Raw genomic sequence first — 25,311 nt, forward strand, 5'->3', positions numbered from 1 at the left:
CCACCTGCCCCCACCACACTAGTCTTCCATAGACAAAGAGGATGGGGTCTTCTCCCTGCCACCTGCCACCCTCAGATTGCCTTGCAGGGGTCGGGGGCTTGGCGGGGGTTGGGGGGCTCTGGTGCAGCCCAGGGCTTTGCCAGAGGAGTAGGAGAGGGTGTGGCTGGCCAGCCCAGGGTGGGGGTGGGGGGGATGCAGAACAAGAATTCCTGTCCCTGGGGCGCCTGGGTGACTCAGTTGGTTGAGCGCCCGACTTTGGCTCACGTCATGATCTCACAGTTTGTGGGTTCGAGCCCCACGTCAGGCTCTCTGCTGACAGCTCAGAGCCTGGAACCTGCTTCGGATTCTGTGTCTCCGTCTCTCTCTGCCCCTCTCCCACTCACCTCTGTCTCTCTCTCTCTCTCTCAAAAATAAACATAAAAAAATGAAAATAAAAAAAAAGAAGAATTCCTGTCCCCTTCTAGATCCTTCTGGTTGGACTAAGAATCAAATTGACATGAGACAGATTAACAAGAGAAAATCGCATCTAATAGCATACGTGCAGGGCGTCCACACAGACATGGCAGTCAGGCAAAAAGAGGTAAAAATGTCATGCTGAATGAAGGAGAAGGGGGTAGGAGTCTGAGATTTCTAAGGGAAGAAACACAATTCACAGGAAGATGAAACCAGTAAGTAAGTGTTTGGTGCACAGATGTTGGCCCTGCCATGCAGCTGCGTTACTCAGATAACACTTGTCCTTCGTAATAACCCTTATTCTGCAAAGATCCTCCAGTTGAGATTCTTTATGTCGTTAGCAGCAAAAGTTTCTCTGGAGCCCACAGGGTCTTGACTGCCTTTACCTCCGAATAATCTTCACATCAAGGTGGCCTACCTGGGGGCCTGCCTTAAGTTCCTATACTTCTGTTTGTGTCCATGTGTGAGGTTGAGCCTTCTTCTGGGATTGGGACCCCAGTGAGCCCTGAATTTATGCAGGGGTGGTGAGTGGGAACATTGGCCTCTCCTCAAATTTTCCCTCCCTCCCTTCCTTTCTCAAGGTCGACTGAGGTGTAATTGGGATAAAATAAACCACATACGCTTAGAGTGAAAAGATTCAAACGTTTTTCTTGTTCTTTTTGCTACTTCTCGAATCTTACATACGGTGCGACTTTGTGGTGCTGTTCGGATCTATGTGTTTAACACACGGATCATTTCACAGAACCACCACCACAAACATGCAAAGCAATGCTATCACCTCGCGGGACAGGTCTTTCACTCTGACTTCCGTTTCTTTAATGGCAGGCAGTCCAGCTGGTGAGATTAGGACTTCAAGTGCTGATGTGGCTTCTGTGGACTGTGGTTCCTGCGTGCGCTGGTTCAGCCTTCTGGAGCCTTGCAGGCGCTCCCAGATGCCCCATGTGCGCCATCTAGTGGCCAGTCTGTGACTGGCGATGGCCTTCACCAAGTCTCAAACTCCAGTATTCTCCCCAGGGTCTGATCAGGAGCCCACTGGGGCGCGATCCTGGGAGATCAAACGTCCCTTTCTTCAGCTGCTTTCTCTTCTCCATCCTCCCCCATTCCCTCCCAGCTTTCAGAACCGCCACCTCCTCCTTTCCTCGTCCTTTGGCTAGGAAGCTTGGAGAGCTGAAGCTTTACTCTCCCCAGTCTGCTGTGTACTTCCTGTGATTGGGTTTGCATCCAGGGCCAAGCAGCAGAAGAACAAAGAGAGAGAAGACGCACTGGTATTCCTCTCTCTCTCCCCCCTCTTGGGGCCCAAGCTCTTCTGGGCAGCAAAGACCTTCCCCCTTCAGAGTTCTAGCTGTCGGCCCCCAGCGGCTGCAGGTGGAATTGCAGCTTCTGTCCTGAGGTTTGCTTGCTGGGGACTTGGTAGGAGGGAAAGAAAACACGAACACCAAGAAAACATGGGACTCCTCCCGCCCCCTTCCATTAGTGCTTCGTTTTTCTGTTCCTCTGGAGCTCTTAAGGTCCTGCTGAGAGTGCACTTTCGGGATGTGGGCTGCAGGGTTCCCGCTCAGGTAGGAGGATATAAAAGGAAATATAATCAGAAAATAATCAGAAAAACTCACAGCTGGATTGGTCTTATACTTGGTCTGGTTTCCTTCCTCAATCTCTTAACTAGGGCTCATTTTTCAGAATACTCAGTCGCTGCACATATTCTGCCTGGGTTCTTAGCTGTAGTCAGGGCACGAGGTCTATGGAGTGTTGACTTCATTTTACCTGAGCTGGAAGGTTACTGCATAGATTTTCAAGAGTAAAATGCTGGAAACAGGGTCAAAGGCCGATAATGCAGGAGTAGTTCACTGTGCTACAGCCACACAATGGAACATTAAGACAACTATTTCAAGAATAAGTAAGCAGAGGTGTGATGCCTTGGAAAGATTTCCATGATAAAACATAAAACTTTTTTATTGGAGTATAAAATACACACGGAAAGTGCACACATCAGAAGTGCAAAGATCAACACATTTGCACAAAGAAAACACACCCATGCAACCAGCACTCCGATCCAGACACAAACAGTCCCATCCCCCAGAAGGCTCTTTAACTTCATGAAATATTTGGGGAAACCAAGGCAGTTAGAGAGGATGCTGGAAGCCACCTTCAAAACTCTTTACTCTGGAATTTAGAAGATGCCTCTACCCGCTCATGTGAAGACATAGCCTGTATATCAAGAAGGGATAGAAGGTTGAAAGGAATTGGCACCATACGACACACCTATTTCACATGGAGTTTTGTCCCCACATACTCAGAACCTCAACCAGCTATGCTTTGGCTCATTATCAATTACAGTCAGATAACAAACAATGATCAGACATTGAGGCAGCTGTGTAATATGAAAGAGAAGGACCAGAGCAGACCAGACCAAACCAAAGCATGACCACAGAGTGAGGAGAGTTTTTGAAAACATCACCAAGCAGAGAAAAAAAAAAAGGAGCTTTTGAAATAAAAGTATAATTCTTAAACTGAATATTTCATCAAAGATTACAAGAGAGAATAAAAGCACAAAATTACATTAAAAAAAAAACCTCCCAAAAGGTAGAACCAAACTCACAAAGTTGGAAAACGTAAAAGAAAAACAGGAGATGAACTGATTCAGAGAAGAGAGGGAAAGGGAGCAGGGGACAGTCAGAGGAGGGGACACCTGAAGGAAGAGGAGACACTTGTGTGAAAGTCACATAGGAATCATTAGTAAGAAGTTTGGGGCTGGAAAGTGACCAACAGCCCACAGTCAGGGGAAATCTGACCAAGGAAGCATCTAGGGCACAATGAGGCTGATGGGAATGGGCGACTTCTCCTTCCTTATAATCTTCCCATGGCACCTTTGCCTCAGAGGGACTCAGGACCTCCAGGGGACTCTGAGAGGGAGGGGCAGCAGGTCAGGATCTGGGCTGGACCAGGACCAAGGGAGGGAGAGGGTGGTCTGGGGTGCACTGAGGTGGGCTGCCTGGAAGAAGGTTCAGGATGGGGCTGTATGGCCAGCGAGGCTGGGTGTGAGCCCTGAGCACTGATTCTTCCCCACGTGCAAACCCAACGTGTGCCCATCTCCTCCTTGGACCCGACTCTGAGGTTCTGGTGTCCCTTCCCAGGGACACCTGGGTCACCTGCTTTGCTGGCAGCTGGCTGGAAGCTGCACTGGGTCACCTGGTTTGCTGGCAGCTGGCTGGCAGCTGCACTGGGTCACCTGGTTTGCTGGCAGCTGGCTCCCCAGGTCCTCACACACAATTGCAATAGCACCCTGGACAGTGGGATGCTTTGCTTCCGCAAATCACGGAAGACACATGATGACGTCAGTCACAGGCTCCCAAAGAAGGCACTGATCTAATTAATAAAATTAGGAAGTAATGGAAGGAAAATTTTAAGGGAAGTAGATGAGAGAAACTAAAAAAGGAAAAAATTTAAAATAGAGGCACTTTGCCTCTGAGTTCAGTTCAAGTCCCCGGAGGGCAGCTGACATTTGCTGAGCACCAGGGAGACAAGCCAGGCAGGCAGAACATGTGCCAGCTCTGCTCCTTTTTGTCATCCAAGGTGAGTGGCATGGGGGCTTCAGGACCAAACTCCTGCAGGGCCAGGGCAGGACACAGACAGGGTCTGTCCTGGGGAAATGGCAGAGACTTTCACTCATCCATAGACGGATGATAGATAGATGCATACATGCATATATATATATATATATATATGCACACACACATGAATGCATGAAATTCTGAGGAACTCTGAAGAAGCACAGGTGCCCAACCTCCAGCAGAGAGCCACTCAGTCAAGGTGGGGTTCAGGCATCTGCATCATTTAAAAGCACAACTCATCTTCATTCGTCGCTCAAGCCAAGAAGCACTCTTCTGAAGAGCTCAGACAACAGGGAGGAAGGCAGGCAGCAAAACCAGGGTGAAAGGCTCTCTGGAGAGTTGCTCATCCCCACACATCAGCCTGCCTGGATCTCTGCTCTGGATGATCCAAAGACCAGGCCGCATCCAAGGTTATTAGCTCAACTACCAAGACAGGGACAAAGTGCTCTGGTGGCACCGGGAGGGACTGAGTTGGCTGCAGAACTGGAGAAATCATAGAAGAGACTCCATTTGAGCCAAGGCTTGAAGGAGAAGATAAGGGTTGATTTCTTCAAGCAGAGAAGAAGGCACATTGTAGGCAGAGGGAAGAGCTTGTACAAAGGTATGAAGAAACAAAATAGCGAGGTGTGTAGGTAAAAAAATCAATCAATCACCTGTGGGACGGAGTGAGCGTTTGTCATGTGTGTGAGTGTGTGTGTTTAGTTCCATGTCATGTGTCGATTCGGGGGCTGAAGGTTTATAGGTGTGTGGGGGTTAGAGTGTCGGGAGCATGGATGGGGAGGGGGCCACACTGTCTCACCAGCTCTGGGATTCAGAAATACACCTGTGGCTGCAGTGTGTGCTCTGAGCTGCCAGGAAGAGGTGCTGCTTGAGGGCAAGGAGGGGTCGGTGGTCAGTAAGATAGCAAGTGAGCAGAGGCCCCTGTGTTGGGCAGTTAGGAGCCTCAGGGGGGATTCACAGGGGGATTGACAGCAAAACAAATCCTGCAGGGGATGAAGGGACAAGCAGGATGTGGCAATTAGACAGAGAGCGGAGGCTCCTGGCTGGTCTTCAGGGCAGGACCAGAAGCTCCAGCAGTGCCCAGGTCAGCTCTGGGCCAATGAAGTACAAGGTGCATGTTGGTTTTCTGTTTTCTAGGCCACTTCTGCACCTGCCAGGAGGAAGCGGAGAGAGGCACATATGGGGGCACACTGACCACATCCTGTGTGTATTGCCCAGGATGGGAATCTCACAAAAAATGGTTGTGTCGTGGGAATGACTGGGATTCCTGCAAAATCCTTGTTAAAACCACCGGGTCAGAACAACTGGTGAAGAGGGGCAGAGTGTCGATCCAGGACAATCACAGCCGACACACATTCACCATGACCTTGGAGAACCTCCAGTGGGACGATGAAAACACCTACTGGTGTGGGATTGAGCGGACCAGCACTGATATAGGGTACAAATTTTCAGTGATTGTCGAACCAGGTAGGCACTACCCCTCCTGTGCTCTGGGCCCCTGGGACCCACCCCGAGAAGAGTTAAAACTGTTTCTCTGCTGATGATCGGATGGAGAGGAGTCTCGAAACTCACCTGAGACCACACGTGTGCATGTGCCTGTGTGAGCATGTGTGTGCATGTGTGAGCATGGACGGGGAACACCAGGAGTCTGGAAGGGATTGGAAGAAAGAGTGAGCTCCCAAAACTCTGCATGTCTCCATCTGGTCTCCCCAGAGGGAGCAGAGAAGGACAGACTCAGCCAGGACAGGCTTGTTCAGGGAAGGCAACTCCTCTTTTCCTGGTCACCTCCACTGTCAGCACATCCCAGCCTGAGTGGGGTCTGTCGGGTGTGCAGGGAGAGTGGGGTGCTAGAAAGCCAAGATTCTCCATCTCTTGGATACTCTCGTGGCTCCCGGCTTCTCCTCCAGGACAGAATCGAGCTTGTCTGGGCACGTGTTTCTCTGCACAGCTCATTGTCTGAGTCTGTTGCCCACAGAGATCAAGGTGATGGTCCCAGTTTCAGCCCATAGGCTAAAGGGACCTCCTTCCATGGGACCAGAGACCCCAATTCCTTCCAATGCCTTCCTGGACCTCTGGTACCTTGTGTCCTGCTCTTTCTGGAGTTTGGGGCCAGGGCTTCATAGCGGCTATTCCCACCCTCTGTTCCATATCAAGTATCAGAGGGAAGGAGCCCAGCACAGTCGGGGTGCTGTGAGGATTCCTGAGGTCCAGAATGGCCTCCATGGTCAAAGTGCTGCTTAAATCTATGAAATACTTTTGCCTGTGTCTATGAGATGATCATATGCCTTTTCTCCTTTAGTTTGTCAATGCGGCATATTATACTTACTGATTTCCTCATGTTCAAACAATTTTGTATCCTGGGGTCATAGCTAACTTGACAATGATGTACTATCTTGCATATATATCCCTAGGTTCAGCTTTTTGATTTTTTGTTGCAGACTTTGGTATTTATGTTCATGAGTGATTTTTGCCTATATTTCTTTTTTTTTTTTTTTTGCACTGCCCTTGTCACATTTTGCTATTAAGAGCATGCTAGTCTCAGGACGCCTGTGTGGCTCAGTCAGTTAAGCATCCGACTTCGGCTCAGGTCATGTTCTCATGGTTGGTGAGTTCGAGCCCTGCATTGGGTTCTGTGGTGACAAGCTCAGAGCCTGGAGCCTGCTTCAGATCCTGGGTCTCTCTCTCTCTCTCTCTCTCTCTCTCTGGCCCTCCCCTGTTTGTGTTCTCCCTCTATCTCAAAAATCAATCAATAAGTAAAAACTTAAAAAAAGTAATGGATTTGGTTCATTTGAATAGTAAGACGATTCAGGTTTTCTATTTCTATTTGTGCCTATTTTAGTATATCGCATTACTTTTGCTAGAAATTTGTTTATTTTGCTAGAAACAAGTTTATTGGCATAAACTTGTTTAGATATCTTTTTATTATCACATCCCATTTTTATCTTTCTTTTTAAAATGTGCAGGGTATTGTGTGATATACCTTTTTAGGCCTGGCATCAATTATTCAGACCTCTCCTTTTATCACCAACGTCTTGCGAGGGTTTTGGGCTTTTTTTTTTTTACAAAACGATGTTGGCTTTTTTGGTCTTCTTTATTTTTTTAATGTTTATTTATTTTTGAGAGAGATAGAGAGACAGAGCACGAGCAGGGGAGGGGCAGTGAGAGAGGGAAACACAGAATTCCAAGCAGGCTCCAGGCTCTGAGCTGTCAGCACAGAGCCCAACATGTGGCTTGAACTCACAAACTGTGAGATCATGACCTGAACTGAAGTCGGAGTCTTAACCAACTGAGACACCCACGTGCCCCAGGTCTTCTCTATTTTATATTTCCTTTCTACTTCATTAATTTTTTTCTTTTCTTCATTATTTCCTTCCTTCTCCTTTCCTCTACAAGTGACCATGCAATGTCACTATGGCCCAACATGGGAGACCTATGTGAGGTCCTGGTGTCCAGATGCTGATTTGAGTAGCTGCACCATCGTTGTTCAAACCGCTGGATCAGAGCTGAAGAAGAACCTTGTGTCCATCAATCAGAAAATGCACACATTCTCCATGACCATATGGGGGGAGTAAAACAATTTTTGAGAAAAATGACCTGTTGTGTTTCTGAGTTGCTCCCAGGCGTTTTACAGAATGGCATCCCTGTTTACACGCGAAATCTGAAAATTCAGAGAAGGACCCAAGCTTAGAATTCTTCCATAAGTTCCTTCTTTGCTTTTTCTGGGGCACCTTTTAAATTAACCACTTGGATTTCATTCTGTGAAAAATCAGTGACCTCTTCCCCGACCCCCTTGTAAGTCACAGGGGCTCTCAGTCTCTTGCTCTCAGTCTCCTGCTTGTTCGTGGTCCAGGATGGGGGACTGCCCTTCCTCAGGCTCTCCCCTGGATCTGTAAACAATAAATGTTGTGACTCTGCTTCCATCGTGTGGGTGTATTGAAACTGCGCCTTTCATTAAAACGTCCCTGTCCCTGGGTGGTTCATGTCCCTAAAATGGGAGTGTGGCTATGGAGGGAGCTACCTACCTGCCCACCCACGTGGGTGGTTGTGCCTCCTCATGCAGCAGGTCGTGATCTGCATCTTCTTAATTCAGTGAACCAGCTCTGGCTTCTAAATACACACGGAGGAACTCAGGCAAGTCAATGCAGACACAGCCTGGTGTGGGATTAGGAGAGTTGGAGATGACCGTGGGTCCAAGTGACCATTGACCCAGGGAAGTACTCTTCCCTCATGGACCACTGGCATCTCCTCAGGAAGAGGGAGCTAGTGAAAAATTGGGCAGATATGCCAATTTTTATATTGTGGATTTTTAGAAAGAGAAATTTTATTTTATTTTATTTTTTTAATATGAAATTTATTGTCAAATTGGTTTCCATACAACACCCAGTGCTCATCCCAACAGGCGCCCTTCTCAATGCCCATCACCCACTTTCCCCTCCCTCCCACTCCCCATCAACCCTCAGTGCATTCTCAGTTTTTAAGTCTCTTACGGTTTGCTTCCCTCCTTCTCTTTTTTTTTTCCCTTTCCCCTTCCCCATGGTCTTTTGTTAAGTTTCTCAGGATCCATATAAGAGAAATTAGAAAAGTATACAAAATGTAGAATAAAACAGTGTGTTCTGACTTCTACCCTACTTCCCTACCGAAGGCAAGGACTGTAACGTGTGTGTGTGTGTGTGTGAGCGTGTGAGCGTGTGTGTGTGTGTGTATGTGTGTGTGTGTGTGTGTGTGTGTGTCCATGTCCTTTGGAGAAATCCTATGCATCTAAAGCATGTATTTGTGCATATATTCTTTCCCTCCTTCAAAGAAAAATCACACACATTGTTCTACATCTTGCTTATTTTCACTGAACGTATTTTGAAAATCATTCCATATCAGTATCTATAGATTTTTGTTTGCAATGGCTTCATAGTATTCCATGACAGTTACATACCATGATTTATTTAATTGCTTCAGGGGCACCTGGGTGGCTCAGTCGATTAAGCGTCCGACTGTGGCTTAGGTCATGATATCACGGTTTATGAGTTCGAGCCCTGCGTTGGTCTCTGTGCTGATGGCTCAGAGCCTGCTTTGGCTTCTGTGTCTCCGTCTCTCTCTCTGCCCCTCCCCACTCATGCTCTGTCTGTCTCTCTCTCTCTGTCTCTCAAAAAATAAAAATTAAATAAATTAAATAAAAAACTTGTTTCACTCATGACAGGCATTTCAGTTGTTTTGGGTACTTTGCAACTACATGCAATTGTGTAGCAAATCTCCTTGCATATGTGGCTTGATGCACATTTATGAATATACCTACAGGGCCATTCCTATAAAAAAAATAGCTGTGTTAGTGGTTTGTACATTTTCCCAATTTTGATGGATGTTACCAAAGAGGCTGGGAACATTTCTACCCTTGTCTGAATGTGACAATAAACGGCCATCCCCCACCCCCAACATTGGGTGTTGTCAATTTTTTATCTTTACGCTCTGATTGGCAGACTTGGCATATTGATTGCACATGACCTGGGCCCCCAGGCAGTGGAGAATGATGTGGGGGGTGGGGGTGAATGAGACAGGGGAGAAGGAGTGGTTCTAGGCAGCCAAGCAGACAGCCACTGGGTAGGTGATGCTGGGTGAGCTGAGAACCAACAGGACACCTGCCCTCAGCACAAGGGGAAGGTTCCAGGCCATCACCTGCTCCAGCTTGAAGACTCTCCCAGCTGCCTCCCTCCCCACACTAGACTTTGGCAAATACCAACTTTTATTCAAAGGGGGAAAAGCACCTTCAAAAGCTTATAAGTGAGGGGTGCCTGAGTGGCTCAGTTGGTTAAGTGGCCAACTCCGGCTCAAGTCATAATCTCGTGGTTCGTGACCTCAAGTCCCACATCAGGCTCTGTGCTGACAGCTTGGAGCCTGGAGCCTGCATCAGATTCTGTGTCTCCCTCTCTCTCTGCCCCTCCCCGTTTGCACTCTGTACCCCTCTCTCTCTCAAAAATAAACATTAAAAAATGTTTTAATTTAAAAAAAGCTTATAAGTGAAAAAAAGAATATAAAGACAAAGCAAACTAAAGAACAGACTTCATGAAAGGATATGTCCAAAGAAACATAGAAAAATCAGCACATAAATAGTTCTACTCAGTCTCAAGGAAGTGATAGACAACAGGAGGATTCTAGAAATGTAAAGAGAGTGAAGTACAAGATAGGGTGATGGAGAGCCAGCAGGCTGACTTCGGGAAAGAGAAGGAGCGGAAGAGAAGGAGCCAATGTTGCTGGAAAGAAAGAATCAAGGAAAGAACCACAAAACCCAAAGACAATCGTACCTGAAAACACACAGACGTGGTGCCTTGTGGATATTTCCTGAAGCGACATTTACGTGAACACAGTATAACGTGTGTAGAGGCAGACATAGGTACAGGAGACCGAGAGGTGATGCCACAAATGTACGTCGGCTATTCACTTGGAGGAGAAAAGAGAAGCCTAAAGTAAACATAATTGAATTGAATTAAAAACTATGTGGAAACAAAGAGATTTTTCAGGCTGTCATTGAAAGCCCACCTGGGGACCCAGGAAAGGAACTGATACAGATGATCCACACCCAGAATGGTATGAAGTTACTGAACCTTGTGGATAAAACAGAATCATCTGGGCTGGTATCAGAAACGATGATCACATCAGAAGGTCGTACCAGAAGGATCACATGGTGTGTGACAGAAATACTCTTGCTTCATAACAACACTGCATCCCAACACACAGTGAAGGAGAATCTATATGTTCTGAGCAAATGACAGAATATTCCGGAATGCTCTGACAACTGTCTCGTGAATGCAAGACCTTATGAAATATAGCACCCATGAGCCCTTTCAAAATAGAAAATATACATCATGATCAAAGTCTGCCAACAAAGGGTGAAGTTAAATAGTGAAAAAAGAGAAGCTGTGGTCAGCAATGAGTGTTTTACCCTAAGCATAAAACCCCTAAGCAATGGTGGGAACGATTACAGAAGAGAGTATAAGTGTCATAGATGCAAAGAACACCATTCTGAGAAAATCAGCACTGGGAAGAGGACGGTGGGCCATGGGTGAGATGCAGAAGTCTTCGTCTTTTAGGGCACAGAGTCCAGAGATAGTTTTAATGTGTTGTTTCAAATCAGATGGTATTGTGGGGGCTGGGAGTCCAGGCAAGTACGGAGGGCATCCAAGTGAGAGGCATCTCGGCGTGGGTGTCAGGGTCCAAGCCGGCTGAGGAAGCCCTCCCCACTGAGGGTCAGCCCAGGCTGGGGTGGCAGAACCCAAAAGGGGTGAGAAGAGCATCTCCATGGGTGGTGACTGGGTGTAGGACATCAAATCCCACATGGGGCGAAGCTGGGGCAGAGTGGTGGGGGTGGGGGCGGACATGGGTGTAGAGGTGGGGTCAGACACCATGCTAGGCTCAGCTTTTCATCTCAGCACTCTCTGATCTGTGGCATGCAGGTAAGGACCCCCCAAAATCTCCTCCACTGTTATTCTAGACACTTGGAAAGACTTCTCAATGGGTGGGTCCTTGGCATTACCCCTGATTAGGGCTTCGACATATGAATTTGGGGGAGGACACAGACACGCAGTCCATGGCAGGTGACTAACAGACACCTTCAATTCCAAACCAGAATCTGTTCTTCCTGCAAGCCCAGCTTTGCCCATTTTGGTTCACTGCGTTCCCAAACCCCCAGGTGCTCAGCCTTGAACTTAGGAGTGGCCCCTGATTCCTCTCTTGCTCATATCTAATCTGTTAAGATATCCTGCTGCTCTGGGGCGCCTGGGTGGCTCAGTCGGTTGGGCGTCAACTTCAGCTCAGGTCATGATCTCATGTTGCCTGGGTTCGAGCCCTGCGTCGGGCTCTATGCTGACAGCTGGGAGCCCGGAGCCTGCTTCGGGTCTGTGTCTCCTTCTCTCTCTGCTCCTCCCCTGCTCTCACCCTGTCTCTCTCTCTCTCTCTCAAAACATAAATAAACATCAAAAAAGTTTTAAGCTATCCTGCTGCTCTTTCTTCAAAATATCAATGTCCAGAATCTAACCATGCCTCCACCTGCCCACTGTTCTGCCCACTGTTCTTAACTGAGTGCCTGTCACCATCGATGCACTGAACATTTGCAGACTAACTGGCCTTCCAGTTCTCTGACCTCCATATGCTCCTCAGCAGCTTCACATGCCTCCATGTGATTCCTCAAACATGACAGGCCTGTTCCTGACTCTTGTGTCCTGACCCCAGCCCTGAGTGACCCTTGTCTTTCCAGCTGCCGCCTCCTCCAGCCACAGGGGAATGGCTCTTCAGGGGCTTTGAGGGGACCTGCACCCCAGCCGTCACCCCAGACCTGCCTCTGTGGGGAGCTGGGACCTAGTCTTTCTCCTTCTTCAGATTGCTGGCCCATGAGCAGTCCTCACACGTGATGAGCACCATGGTGGGAGAATCTCTAAGTGTGCCCTGTAGGCATGACGAGGAATCCAACACATTTTAACCAATACTGATGCCAAGAACCATGTCATCGGCCAAGGAAGACTGTGAAGACTTTGGGGCCAGAGGCAGTGGCAGCCAGAGACCAAGTGTCCATCTACGACCATCTTTGGGACCCGACCTTCACAGTTACCATGAGGACGATGCAGGCATTGAATGTGTGAGGTTAAAATGGGGCTTCTACTGTCAGAGTGACTGTCGATTCTCCCTGGCAAGTCCCCCCTTGGTGCTGTCACCGAGGCTTTCTGGAGGGTCCACTGGGCTTCTGGGTGAAAGCCAGTTCCTGTGCACTGCCGTGTCCTTTGCATATGGCCAAGTGTCCTGTCCGTAGCTGAAGAAAGAGACACACAGGATGGCTGAGTGCACCCTGCAGCCTCTTCCTGCTTTGACCTGAGACCAGCAGGGAGCCATGAAGCCTGTGTGCCAGGGATGAACTGCCAGCTCATAGAAGCCTCTGGTAGTAGGTTTGCTATTCCTGCCTCCTCTCCCTGGACGGGATTATGCGACTCCATCCCGTTGACATCAGGCATGGCCATGTGACATGCTGTGGTCCATGAAGGAGGAGCCTAAGAGGCATGTACCTCTCTGAGTGGCTCCTCTAGGAGCCACTCTATTGCTTCCCTCTTCCTGTCACAGACAAGGGCTGCTCCTTCAGGCTGGGTCCCCAAGCAAATGGGGCCCACTGCAGACATGTAAGATGAGTGAGAGAATGGCTTTCATGGCTCCAGCATTCTGAGATTTGGGAGTTTTGTTACAGCAGCATCACCTAGAAAAAGCTGACTGATATAGTCCTGTGCACAGCAGGTAGCTTGTCCAGGATGAGGATACCAAGTGTGCCTTTCTGGGAAAGTCTGTAGCTCTGAGCTGTCCCCTTCACAGACTCAGGCACTGCCTCCCAAGGGAGAAGTGGTAAGCAGTGCCCCCTGAGTCTGCCTCGCCCCACCGGGGCTCTTGCAGGGAGACTAAAGAGCAGGTGACTCTTCCCTTAGTTCCCAGAGCCGTGAGCGGCTCCGAGGCTCTGCCCTTAAAGGGCTGCTGGTGTCAAGAGGGCAGTGGAGGAAGACTGGCCTCTCATAGGCAGATGACAGTCACAGAAAGGACAGGCCTGTCCCTAAGCACCCTGTCTGAATGGCCCAGACCAATTGCAGACAGAGCCACTTCCGGAGGCCAAAAGAGAGATGCACACATTTGCACACACATGCCTCCCTGCTGCCAGCTGCATCCAGGCTGTGTGAGCTGGGAAGGCGGGGGTGAGTTTGAATCCTGGGCTGAGAGCAATCATGTGGCTCGCCTAAGGTTGCACAGCGAATAAATGGCAACGTGGAACTTTCCAGGGCATTTCACAAATCCCACCTGAGGAGGAACAATTTTCTTTAAGGGCATGTTGGAAAGAAAATGAAAACTTGCAGACAAAATGTCACAAGGACTAGTGAGGAAAGGAATGGTCTTTTTATGGTGTGTCCACGAAAACAAAGTCAGGGTGACTTTTGGTTGACCCCCCCATCGAGGTGACGAGGGACAGGAGGCATGCAATGACAGCAACCATGTTCTCCTCTCCGGGAGAAGAGTCTTGCCCTCCTGGCAAAGGAAAGGACACAGGAGGTCGCGTACCCACCCCACCCCCACCCCCAAGGGTCTGAGCGGGAGCCGCGGAGCCCAAGTAAATGGAAGTTCACAAATTGAAAATTCTTCTGCTTCTGGCAAACTCCTCCCTCCCTAGCTCCGTCTGTTCTGTGTCATCGTTGAACACGTTGGGAGGGGGAGGTGCACGCCCGCGCACACACACACACACACATACACACGCATCCGTGCACGCACACGCACAAAACCTCGGAATACATAAGATCTCCCTCTGCAGCAAGAAACGAACCAGCAGGCTGTTTCTTTATTTACTAAAACAGCCAATTAAGAGATGCTTGACAATAGGATCCCAGAATTTTAGACTTTTCCATTTATGTGAGTCTGGGTTCGTGGATAAGACATTCCAAATCGGCATCTGCCTTGCTAAGTCCTCCCTGGCTGTTTCCTGTCATGGGGCATAATGCTGGCCAGGTGCACCCGAGTTGCCGTTTGAGATATTGAAAATTTTTCTGTCCGTGGGAAGCTTGGCGGCTCATTTAACCAGGTTAAAGGGGAAGCTTGAGGATGGCTCGGTGCCAGAGCGAAGGGGGCTGGTCGGGAGCATGTGACCAAGGCAGGAGCCCATTCAAGGCCTCTGGGGTCTGGTGAGGCCAGACCAAGAGCTGGGGACTGACAAGAGGAGAGCCCACACCAAAGGTGGCCCCAGCCTCACACTCCGCTCCACCAAGAGCAGGAGATGAGGCCAGCTTCACGGGGGGCCCCTCTGTGGTCACACCATGCCCCGCTGAGAAGGGCTTGATTTAATGCTCTGTTGTCCTGCCGGCTCGAAATGGTTGGTGATTCTAGGACAAAGGTGTTTTCATTTTGCACTGGGCCTTGCAAACGGCTAGTCTTGTCCAGAGGAGGCTTTGTCATGCCTGTACCCGCCAACCACGCCAGCCACAGGACATTTGCTATTCGTAGAGGGAAGGGCTTGCTCGGAAAATCTAGAAGGAAGTCAGCTGGGCCCTTGCCTGCTGCGGCAGGCGGGTGTGTTGGCTGTGGTGGAGTCATGGTAAGAGTGTTATCCTCACAGGAAGCAAAAACCAGAACCGTGCATTCAAATGTTTCTGAGGAAAACTTTAGCAAGTAATCGACTGGTCACGTGATGCCCTGAGCCCCTCGCTTCCCCCATTTTCTGACCAGTCCTGAGAACAGAACCAAGAGGCTGAAGAAGGAAGCAGAGAAGTGCCAAGAAATGCAGAAGAGGGGGATGTGGTGAGCGGCCCCTGCATGAGGGGTTCCAGCTGCGGCAAGAGAGACACCCAGAGGGACGGGGCCATGTGGCTGCCATCGGCTTTGCTGCTGCTCTCTGTCCCAGGTGAGCGGGGCTGGGCAGGTCTGGGTGACAACGGTGTGGGGCAAGGTTGGTGATGGGGAAGGGAAGAGATGAGGACACAAGCAAAGAAAGGAGGGGGTGAGCTCCGAAAAACCTCACGCAAACGAAGAGGAAGAGGAGTTGGTAAGTTGATGCTTCCCACAGGTGAGCACGTACAGAGCCCTAAAGAAATTGGCTACTTTAATCCTGATGACCACCATTTTGAAAATCAAGAAGGCTGTTTTTTAAAAAAATGTTTATTTATTTATTTTTGAGAGAGAGAGAGAGAGAGAGAGAGAGAGAGAGAACAGACATGGAGGAAAGGCAGAGAGAGAGGGAGACAGAATCCCAAACAGACTTCGTGCTGCCAGCGCAGGACCCAACATGGGGCTCGAACCCACAAACCATGAGATCATGACCTGAGCCGAAATCAAGAGCTGGACACTTCACCAACTGAGCCACCGAGGCACCCCCTGTCTTTTTTTTTTTAAGTAGGCTCCACGCTGGGCGTGAGGTTTGAATTTACAACTCTGAGATTAAGACCTGAGCTGAGATCAAGAGTTGGACACTCAACAGACTGAACCACCCAGACACCCCAGGAATACTGTCTTATGCACCAGGCCAGGGCGAGGGGAGCAGAGAACTAATACTAATTGGGCTAATCGATGTGTTCACCCGGTTTTCCCCATAATCTAATCCAATTTTTATTGCAATCCTATGAAAACAAGAGACCATGATGCAGAGACAGGCAAATAATTTACCCTAGACCAATTCATGCAAGGCAACCAAGGTTCAAAGAGAATACGTTTATTGCCAAGATCACTGCTCTTCTTATAACACTTATATTCAAGGTCATCACTTTTTAAAAATAATACAATGGTCAGTTACTACATAAGCCTCCTTGTGAATAGCTGTTCATGTATCCCAGGTGCTGACACACCCCCCATGGGGGGTTCTGTGCCTCCAACAGGTCTGGGCTGGCCCCAGGGGCCCTGCACTGTGAGCTGCTGGATGGTGACACTGCTGGGGACTTGTCCATCTTTGTCTGAGAGTTCCCATAAACGATGTTTCTCTCTCTCTTTTTTGTTTTTGAACACTGGAAGGACAATATTTTATTATAAAAGGGGAAAGAATCAAGACAACTCACCAGTTTGCTCTGATCCTGTGAAAACACAAATGTAGCAATTAGAAATCAGAGTAATCCGATGTCAGCACTAACCGTCAGAGCCCAAGGAGGAAAAATTTTTATTTCATTAATCCCATTTCCCCACCTCTAGCTGTATTAATCAAGGTGCACCAAAACCCTTAAAAATATCACTCCCGTGAGATTGAGCCCTGAGTCAGGCTCTGTGCTGATAGCATGGAGCCTGCTTGGTATTCTCTCTCTCTCTCTCTCTCTTTCTCTCTCTCTCTCTCTCTCTCTCTCTCCCTCTCTCCCTTCCCCTCCCCCACTCGTGCTCTTTCCCTGCCTCTCAAAATAAATAAACAACAACAAAAAAAACCTTGATATAAATATCACTCCCAAAATAGGACACTAAAACTCAGAACATAAAGATACTCTGCATGATAAAGCTGAACAGAAAAACACACTTTAGACTTTTAAAACTTGACCAACTTTTAAATAATATTGCTTTACAGAGATTATTTAATGTAAAAAATTTAGGGGCACCTGGGTGGTTCAGTCAGTTAGGTGACGGACTCTTGATTTCGGCTCAGGTCATGATCTCACAGTTCATGGGTTCAAGCCCCCATGTTGGGCTCCATGTTGAAAGCTCAAAACCTGCTAGGGATTTTCTCTCTCTCCCTCTCTCCCTCTCTCTCTCTTTCTGCCCTTCCCCTGCTTGGTCTCTCTCTCAATAAATAAACTTTAAAATAATAATAATGATAATAATAATAAATTTTAAAACTAATGCACATTCTAAACATCCAGTTTTGGTAATCAAGATAAAGTAATTTTATTACAAATTTCAGGATCTAAAAGTAATTTGTTACATTTACTAAGATAAATCTGAAATGGCCTGTATCAAGCATGTGTGTCCTGCATAGTGACCCTGTGATCCTCAGGCATGAAAAGACACAGTCCCACCCCTCCCCCTTTATTGATGTGATCAGCCAGATGAAAAAAAATTATGCTGAGTCTCAACTAGTACATACTGATTAGGATCATTTTGGTTTATCACTCTGGCATTTAGATTATGAAGAGTTCAGGGAAAAAAGCCTCATTCTTGAATTCTGATAAGCCAAACTAAAGTCTCAAGGGTGGCCTCCAGAAATTCAAGGTTCTCTTTTCCTACTTATTTCAATAATACTTAGGAGATTTTCTGTATTTATTTTTGTTTAAAAAAATTTTTTTAATGGGGGCGCCTGGGTGGCTCAGTCAGTTAAGTGTCTGACTTCAGCTCAGGTCATGATCTCACAGTCTGTGAATTCAAGCCCCACGTCGGGCTCTGTGCTGACAGCTCAGAGCCTGGAACCTGCTTCTGCTTCAGATTCTGTGTCTCCCTGTCTCTCTGCCCCTCCCCTGCTCATGCTCTGTCTCTCTCTGTCTCAAAAATAAATAAAAACATTAAAAAAAATAAAATTTAAAAATTTTAAATAAAAATTTTTTAATGTTTTTATTTATTTTTGAGACAGAGAGAGAGAGGGGAGAGGCAGAGAGAGAGAGGGAGACACAGAATCCGAAGCAGGCTCCAGGCTCCAAGCTGTTAGCACAGAGACTGACAGAGGGCTTGAACTCACAGGGGGCTTGAACTCACATGCCATGAGATCATGACCTGAGCCGAAGTCAGATGCCCAATGGACTGAGCCACCTAGGCACCCTGACACTTGCTGTATTTAATAAGAGTTATAATTCAATTGGTCTGTAAGCCCAAGTCCAAAAGTCCTTGCCTCATGGCAAGAGGCCGCACAGGAGCTGGTTGACCAGTAAGACTAAGACCAGACAAAAGGAAAACACACTCACCAGGGTTGTAGACAATGACCTTCCAGCAACAGAGACAAGCCCAGCGGGATGGCCATACACAAGAGGGCCTGTGGAGACCTCAAGCTACGCCATCCTCCTGCTCCTAAAGGAGATAAATCTCTCTCTGTCTACCCAGTTACTTGCCATTACACTTAACAGGCAGGTCTCTTTTACTTTATATTTATTTTTTTTTAAGATTACCAAAGGCTTCGACTTACAATTGGAGCTGTAGGAAGCCTCTGGGGCTTGATGGGTACAGAGCAAGCACTGTCCTGTAGGATCTTAGAGAGAACCCGGGCCGGGGAGGAGCAGTGCAGCATCCCAGAGGTAGCTGAGACAGGGGGGAGAGAGCCCTCACGCTTCAGCAAGGAGAAGGTGGAGAAGAAAAAACACAAGGAGGGTTGTGGGGGTGGGGGCGGGGGAGGGGATGCCGGGCTGCCTCAGGGTCAAGGTCAGGGTCTAGGTGTAACAGAGCATCTCTAACAATGTTTTCTTACCCAGACCTCAGGAAGCAGCTCCAGATCTCGAAGGCTAGGGCTTAAGCAACTGAAAGAGTAGGTAACGTGGAAAGCCAGTCCTAAGGCGTCCCCAACCCCATCAGAAACGCAGAGAACAGCGCCCCCACAGCCTGAGCCTGGGACAGCAGCAACTGCACACGGTTCAGTGTTGTGGCTCCCAGTCTCCCCAGCCGGAAGCCTGCGTCGGGAGGGCCTCAGACTGGGGCATTTTGCCCTGTTGAGCAAGGTTCCTCAGCCTCTCCACTGTTGGCATTGGGGCTGGACTGTTCTGTATTGAGGGGCTGCCTTGTGCGCTTCAGGATGTTTAGCGGCATCCCTGGCTTCTGCCCACTGGATGCCAGGAACAACTCCCCACCCCTCCAGTTGTGAACAACCAAAAATGTCTACAAACATTCCCAAATGTCTCCTGGGGGAGCAGTATCACCCCTTGCTGAGAACCACTGCTTTGCAGATTATTGGTGGGAGAGGCAGACAGCCTTGTGATGTAGAATATAGGTCAGTGAGCCACTTGAGCTTGCTTGCTGGGAAATCCAGTGAGAAAATGCAAGGTATTTAAAATGAGGAAGCAAAAATTAGTTGGGTATTTTGCCCAAATAATTTCTCACTGTCCTTTTGCCCTGGGTTAACCTCCTTCCTTGTTAAGAACAGATGAGACAATGGGGTGCTTGGGTGGCTCAGTCGGTTAAGTGTCGATTTCAGCTCAGGTCATGAACTCATGGTTTGTGGGTTCGAGCCCCGTGTCAGGCTCTGTGCTGACAACTCAGAGTCTGGAGCCTGCTTCGGATTCTGTGTCTGCCCCTCTCCTGCTTGTGCTCTGGCTCTCTCTCAAAAATAAAATAAACATAAAAACATTTTTTTAATAATAAAAAAAGAACAGATCAGACAATAGCTGTTCCTTGGCATAATGAGGACTCCTCAGCTGCCTGGGACCGGCATGGCTCTCCAGGCAGGAAGCACAGGGTTTAGGGGGCTGGGTCCTAATCACTTCATACTGGAGCTTCCTGGGTGACTGGGGGAGGGAGGACAATGTCAAAACCTTGGGTTTGGCAGAAGAGCTAGAGATGAGGCCCAGGGCATGGCAAGGCTGGTGGGTGGCTGCCGAGGGGTGGGGAAGGGAGCAGTGTGGAGCAGGGAGTCCCTAAAGATGTCAGGTGATGACAAGTGTTGCCACAGGTTTCTGTCCCAGGAAGGACATCGAGTGTGAATGTCCTTGAATCAGAGCCCAAATGAACCCCTTCCTGATGGTCTCTTTCTACCCCTGGCCGACTCCCATCTCCAGCATGACCCAGACATATGAACAGGAGGTCCCATCTATACAAGCAGGGATTATAAGCTTGGGGCTTACAGGTGATCATTTGGGAAGTGGACATAACCAGAAGCTGAAGGCTTCCTTCTAGCTCTCAATACTGTGCTTCATCTAGACTTCCTTTGTTCCCATTCTTGCTTCCTGTTTTCTATTCCATCTGTCCATCCATCCATCCATCCATCCATCTGTTTATTCAGAATATACTCAGTGGCTTCATTCAGTTTTTGGTAATTGATGGACACAGCCATTTCCTCTAGGTACTGACAGGTCTGGGGACCCAGAACCTATCTGAAGTCACCCAAAATCTTCCTCTCCCTCCACTTCTAAGTTGGCTGAGCCCACACAGGCTCTCTGTGTCTCAGAATCTCACACCAGGGAGCTTCAGAGGTCTCCCCCTTGTGTCCACCTACAACCCATACCTCTCGGTTCCTGACCCTTCCCTCCTTGAGCCTTAGGGTGACCTCTGGGTTTCCAGGGGACCTGACCCTCAAGGCCCCTCCAGTCAAGGCTCTTCAGGTGAAGAAAGCACCGATGGTCTTTTTCAGGCTTCTCATCACTGAGTGGCCCCAGCACTGTGACAGGCACCGAAGGGGGATCCCTGAGCGTGCAGTGCCAGTATGAGGAGAAATACAAGGCATTTACCAAATACTGGTGCCGACAACCATGCTTGCTACTTTGGAACCAGATGGTGGAGACCAGAGGGTCTGAGGGAGAGGTGCGGAGTGGCCGTGTGTCCATCGTGGACCATTCTGCAGACCTCACCTTCACAGTGACCTTGGAGAACCTCACTACAGATGATGCAGGGAAATACAGATGTGGGATTGCGACAATACTGCGGGAAGAAGGACTCAATGGCTTCCTGCCTGACCTCTTTTTCCAGGTTCAAGTGTTTGTTTCCCCCAGGTAAGACCCTACTTTCCTCCGGTGCCCCTGAAGAAGGGATCTGAGCTAATTAATGCCTGCAGAGCACCTGAGGAAATCTCAGCTCAGGAGAAAAGAGCCAGCCCCAGTGTTTGTGCCTTAGAGACTCAGTGGGTGTGCTGTGTGGGTGTGAGTATGTGGGAAATATGGGTGGGTGGGAGTGTGTGTGTGTGAAAGAACATGTGTGTGCATGCATGTGTGAGAGAGTATGTGTGCGAGTGAGGGTGTGAGGGACAGTGTGAGTGTGACATCCAAAGCCCTTGCTGTTGCCCCAGGTCCTGACAATATTTGTGGGCCTTGAGGACTGAGGCTGGTGTCGCTGCAGAGGGTCCTGTGACATGTGCTTCTATCAGGCCCAAGGGGCTCCTGCCGCCCTCCTGTCCTCACAAGACTGCGTGTCTCCACCTTCAACCTTCCTTGAATCGACCTCTCCGGTGTTCTGCCAAGGGGGACCAGGCAGGATGGCTGCACTGGCTGGAGAGGGGGCACCTGAGGTTTCACTTTTGTGCCAACTTTCAAACACTCCTGTTTCCAGTGAGATGAGGGACACTGAAATGCTTCATGGGGAAGGCGATGGCTCTCTGGTCCTTGTTTATGACCTGTCCATCTGCAGAGCAGATTGGGATGGCATGGGGTGGGGATACACCACACTCTGGCCAGGTCTGGGTCTGGCAAAGGGGAGACAGTGGTCCCGGAACTTCCAGCCCAGTCCCTTCCCTGAGTTCCCCCTGCTTTGTGAACTCAGAACCCTGCAGGTGACAGGTGCCTAGCTAGGGAGAATCATGCACCGGGCACTGGGCCTCTGTTTTTCACCATCAGCCTTCACGATAGCCTCCAGCAGCAAGAGCTCTGTGACATTGGGACCTCCAACGTCCCTGGTAGTGAGCACAGATCCAGCCAACACCAAGGTAACATGCGTGTGTCCCAGTGTCCTTTACCACTGCCTGGCTCCTTCCCTAGGGAGAGGCTTCCTAGATGCAGGTTTCCTCAACTATTCACTCATTCAACAAGCATTTAATTTGCTTGTTATGTGCCAGGAACTGCTCTAAATGCTAGGAGTATAACAGAGAACAAACAGGCAAGCCTGTGCTCTCAAGAAAGTCCCATTCAAATGGGTGGATTTAGACAATGGGTAGATGGATAGAAAGACAGACAATTAGATGATACGGATAGTTGATGGGTGGATGGATGATGGATGGATGGATAGATGACAGATGGATGGATAGATAGATAGATGGAAGAAAGATGTCCATTAATAATAATTCCTACGGAGGAGAATTAAGCAGGTGTCAAGGATAGGGAAGATTATGGGACATGATGAAAGGAATCAAGATTCATTGAAAACAAATAACCAAGAGACTGTTTCAGTCTGAGTTTCTTCAAAATCAGATCTTGAGACAAGGACTTATGTGCAATTCATTTATGGAGAGGTGATCCCAGGAAGTATAGTGAGGGAGCTGGGAAGTGGAAAAAGCCAGCAAAGTGTAACTTTGACAAAGGAGCTATCACACTAGCAACTGGGCTCTGTCCCACTAGGTGCCCTGGGAGATACCACATAGGACATAGGACATTCCTCAGAACTCTCCCACTGAGTGGTGAAGAAGCTGAGGTAGTGATCCACATACATCTATTCTCATGGTGGAGGAAGATGGCGGGCTTTGCTATTTTCTTAGAGTAATGAAGGAAGGCCTCTCAAATGAAGAGACATTTGAGCAGAGACCTGAAGGAAGCAGGAAAGCCAACCAAGCAAGAATCTGGAGAAAGAATATTGCAGGCAGAGAGAGGGTCACTCTTGGGACCATGGATTCTGTGGCATTTATGGCCTATTCTGCTCAGCAAGCACACATTCCTATAGTTAGAGAGAGCCCTCAGGCAAAGAGATGGACGAGTTGGAGGTGGGAAACCACTGGCGGGTCCAAGACTACCCACAGCTGGCCGGAGCTCAAGCAGGCAAAGAGCACATGAACCATGGTGCCAACAGGGTTTGCAAGAGGGGCCCAGTGCATCAGTGGCGAGGGGCAGGCATCAGCCAACCCCTCAGGCTGCGAGCCAGGCAAGGGGTTGGGAAGGTAGAGAGCTTAAACAAAGGCCCAGTATGGGGGAGGGGACACAAACATTTGTGAGGAGCTGAGGTGGTATTAAGTATTGGGACCCAGGGTGTGAGAGGATTGCCAATGAGCTGAACTTGGGGAGGTCACTCCTGGGGCTTGATGTTATTGAACAGTTTCGGCAGAAGAGCTGCTCCCATGATGGACAGTATTGAAGGTGAGTCAAGATGAATTTGAGCGAGGAATTCACTCAAAGGGGGCATTTCATCCTTGAAGTAGGGGCCAGCAGGAGCTGAGTTCCTGTGAGTGTTGAGGACTGTGGGTTCAGAAAGCTGTTTCCAGGGGTCTCCCTTCCTCTCCATTCTTCACCACTGCATCCTCTTGCGTCTGCTGCGTCCTGACGCTCAAGGTCAACTCTTGAGCTGAAGGACAGGAGTCTGTGGCCCTCAGCACGGGGCTGTCCGGCCCTGATACCAACCAGCTTGGACATTGATACTGACTTTTGAGGCAATGGGACCTGAGCACAATAGCAGGTGGGGAAGAGGCAGAGCCTGGGCCTCTTGTGGAGGAAGAAACTCCTGCCAGTCACCGTGTTCCTCCTACAGGTCCCTGCCTGACCGCGTCCACTTCCTGCTCCTCATACTCCTGGAGGTGCCCCTGCTTCTGATTATGCTCAGTGCCGTCCTCTGGGTGAACAGGCCTCAGTGGGCAATTTGTGGGAAACACAGTCAGCCTGATGACGACGGCCTACAGCCCTCCTTGCCCATCGATATCCTGTCCAGAGACATCACTGTTCAGACTAGAGAAGGAAGAACTTCTGCCCCCAAACTTTATTTCTCTTCTCACTTTATTGCCAAAAACTTGTAAGCAAAGCAAAACGAAACAAAACAAAACAAAAAAACAACCTTGAAAACATGTAATGAAATATATCACACATACAAAAATGTGTGTATAATGTAGATGTGCCTGGTGATTGGCTGGGCAGCATGCGGGAAACATTCCACGGGACCCCTAACTTGCCAGCAGAAATTGGTGCCAGGCACAGACTAGTTGGTCAAGGGATCCCAAAGTGAGGGCCGCTTTTGGGTGACCTCGCCCTGCTGAGAACCCTCAAGGCAGCCTCTCAACTCAACATTCCTTCCTTTCTTCACTCGCTCACCAAGTATTCACTAAGAGCCTATATAGCAAAGACTTATTTCTAGATTATGGGGATAGAGCAATCAACAAAACACGAGCTTTGTGTTCTAACAGTTGGTTTCAGAAAATAAAGAAATAAATAATACTGGTTTGTAATAAGTGTCATGGAGAAGAAAGGGTAAGAGTTCAGAGGATGGAGTGACAGGGGACAGGGACAGCCTCTTGGGTAAGAGCCTCAGGCAGGTGAGGGAGGGAAAGTGGAAGGGCTGAGCAAAAGCGAAGCTCAGGGCAGGTGAGCACCCTGACTGAGGCCAGTGGGGCAGGAAGCTAGGAAGTCAGGTAGATGTGGACAGGCCAGGCGAGCTTTAGGTGGGGGAGTGGTGGGCTGCATCTTCTGAGAGATGGGGAGCCACTGAAGGATTTCAGCAGAGGAGGCTCTAGGATCAGATCTGAAGATGCCAAGGCATTCACTTGAGGATTGGTTCCTAAATGATCTCTGACCTCTGAGAAATCACCAAAAACAACCCCAATCTGAGCTGGGTTCCTGGGAGTGTTGTTGGCAGGAGAAGGGGTGGGGCTTAGGGTAAAGAAGCTCTTTCTGAAAGCCAGGTCCTGCCCCGGGGAAAGCCTCTATCTCCTCTCAGTATCACCCACCTAACCCCCAAAGTCAGCTGTTGAGCTGAGAAGCTAAGGGTGAGTATATCCAGATATCCAAGTCTAGCCCAAATGTGGGTTATTAGGTCCACGGGATCTTTGATCAGAGAGACTTGGGGGGGCAGAAAGGAGAGACCTGGGGCCTCGTCTTGAGGAGGCAGCTCACCGTCTGTCACCATGTTCCCCGCAGGCCCCTGTTTAGCAGCATCCACTTTCTGGAGCTCCTGGTCTTTCTGCAAGTGCCCCCACTCCTGACCGTGCTCAGTGTTGTCCTCAGGGTATCCTCCCCCTTTGTGGGGACCCCAACTA

General features: G+C 48.9%; 1 protein-coding gene and 1 long non-coding RNA gene across 4 annotated transcripts; both read left to right on the forward strand.

The window, feature by feature from the left end:
* The first annotated feature begins 4,367 nt into the window (after positions 1-4,367).
* LOC131498149 (uncharacterized) lies at positions 4,368-7,976 on the forward strand. Its single transcript, XR_009255312.1, has 2 exons — positions 4,368-5,528; positions 7,455-7,976. It is a non-coding gene; the product is annotated as an uncharacterized LOC131498149 (long non-coding RNA).
* Positions 7,977-15,189: 7,213 nt separating this feature from the next.
* Positions 15,190-24,448, forward strand: LOC131498137 (protein CD300H-like). 3 transcript variants are annotated; one of them, XM_058705051.1, is made up of 4 exons: positions 15,190-15,459; positions 20,788-21,145; positions 21,983-22,071; positions 23,817-23,996. In XM_058705051.1, the coding sequence occupies exons 1-4, from the start codon at positions 15,372-15,374 to the stop codon at positions 23,876-23,878; spliced, it is 597 nt and encodes a 198-aa protein (XP_058561034.1). In that variant the 5' UTR covers positions 15,190-15,371; the 3' UTR covers positions 23,879-23,996. The 3 variants fall into 3 exon arrangements, with proteins under 3 accessions (XP_058561034.1, XP_058561035.1, XP_058561033.1); XM_058705052.1 differs by having other exon boundaries at positions 21,995-22,071; XM_058705050.1 differs by lacking the exon at positions 21,983-22,071 and having other exon boundaries at positions 15,218-15,459; positions 23,817-24,448.
* The last annotated feature ends 863 nt before the right edge of the window (positions 24,449-25,311 follow it).

The sequence above is a fragment of the Neofelis nebulosa genome, chromosome 16 (assembly GCF_028018385.1).
Source record: "Neofelis nebulosa isolate mNeoNeb1 chromosome 16, mNeoNeb1.pri, whole genome shotgun sequence".
In the NCBI taxonomy this organism is placed as follows: domain Eukaryota; kingdom Metazoa; phylum Chordata; class Mammalia; order Carnivora; family Felidae; genus Neofelis; species Neofelis nebulosa.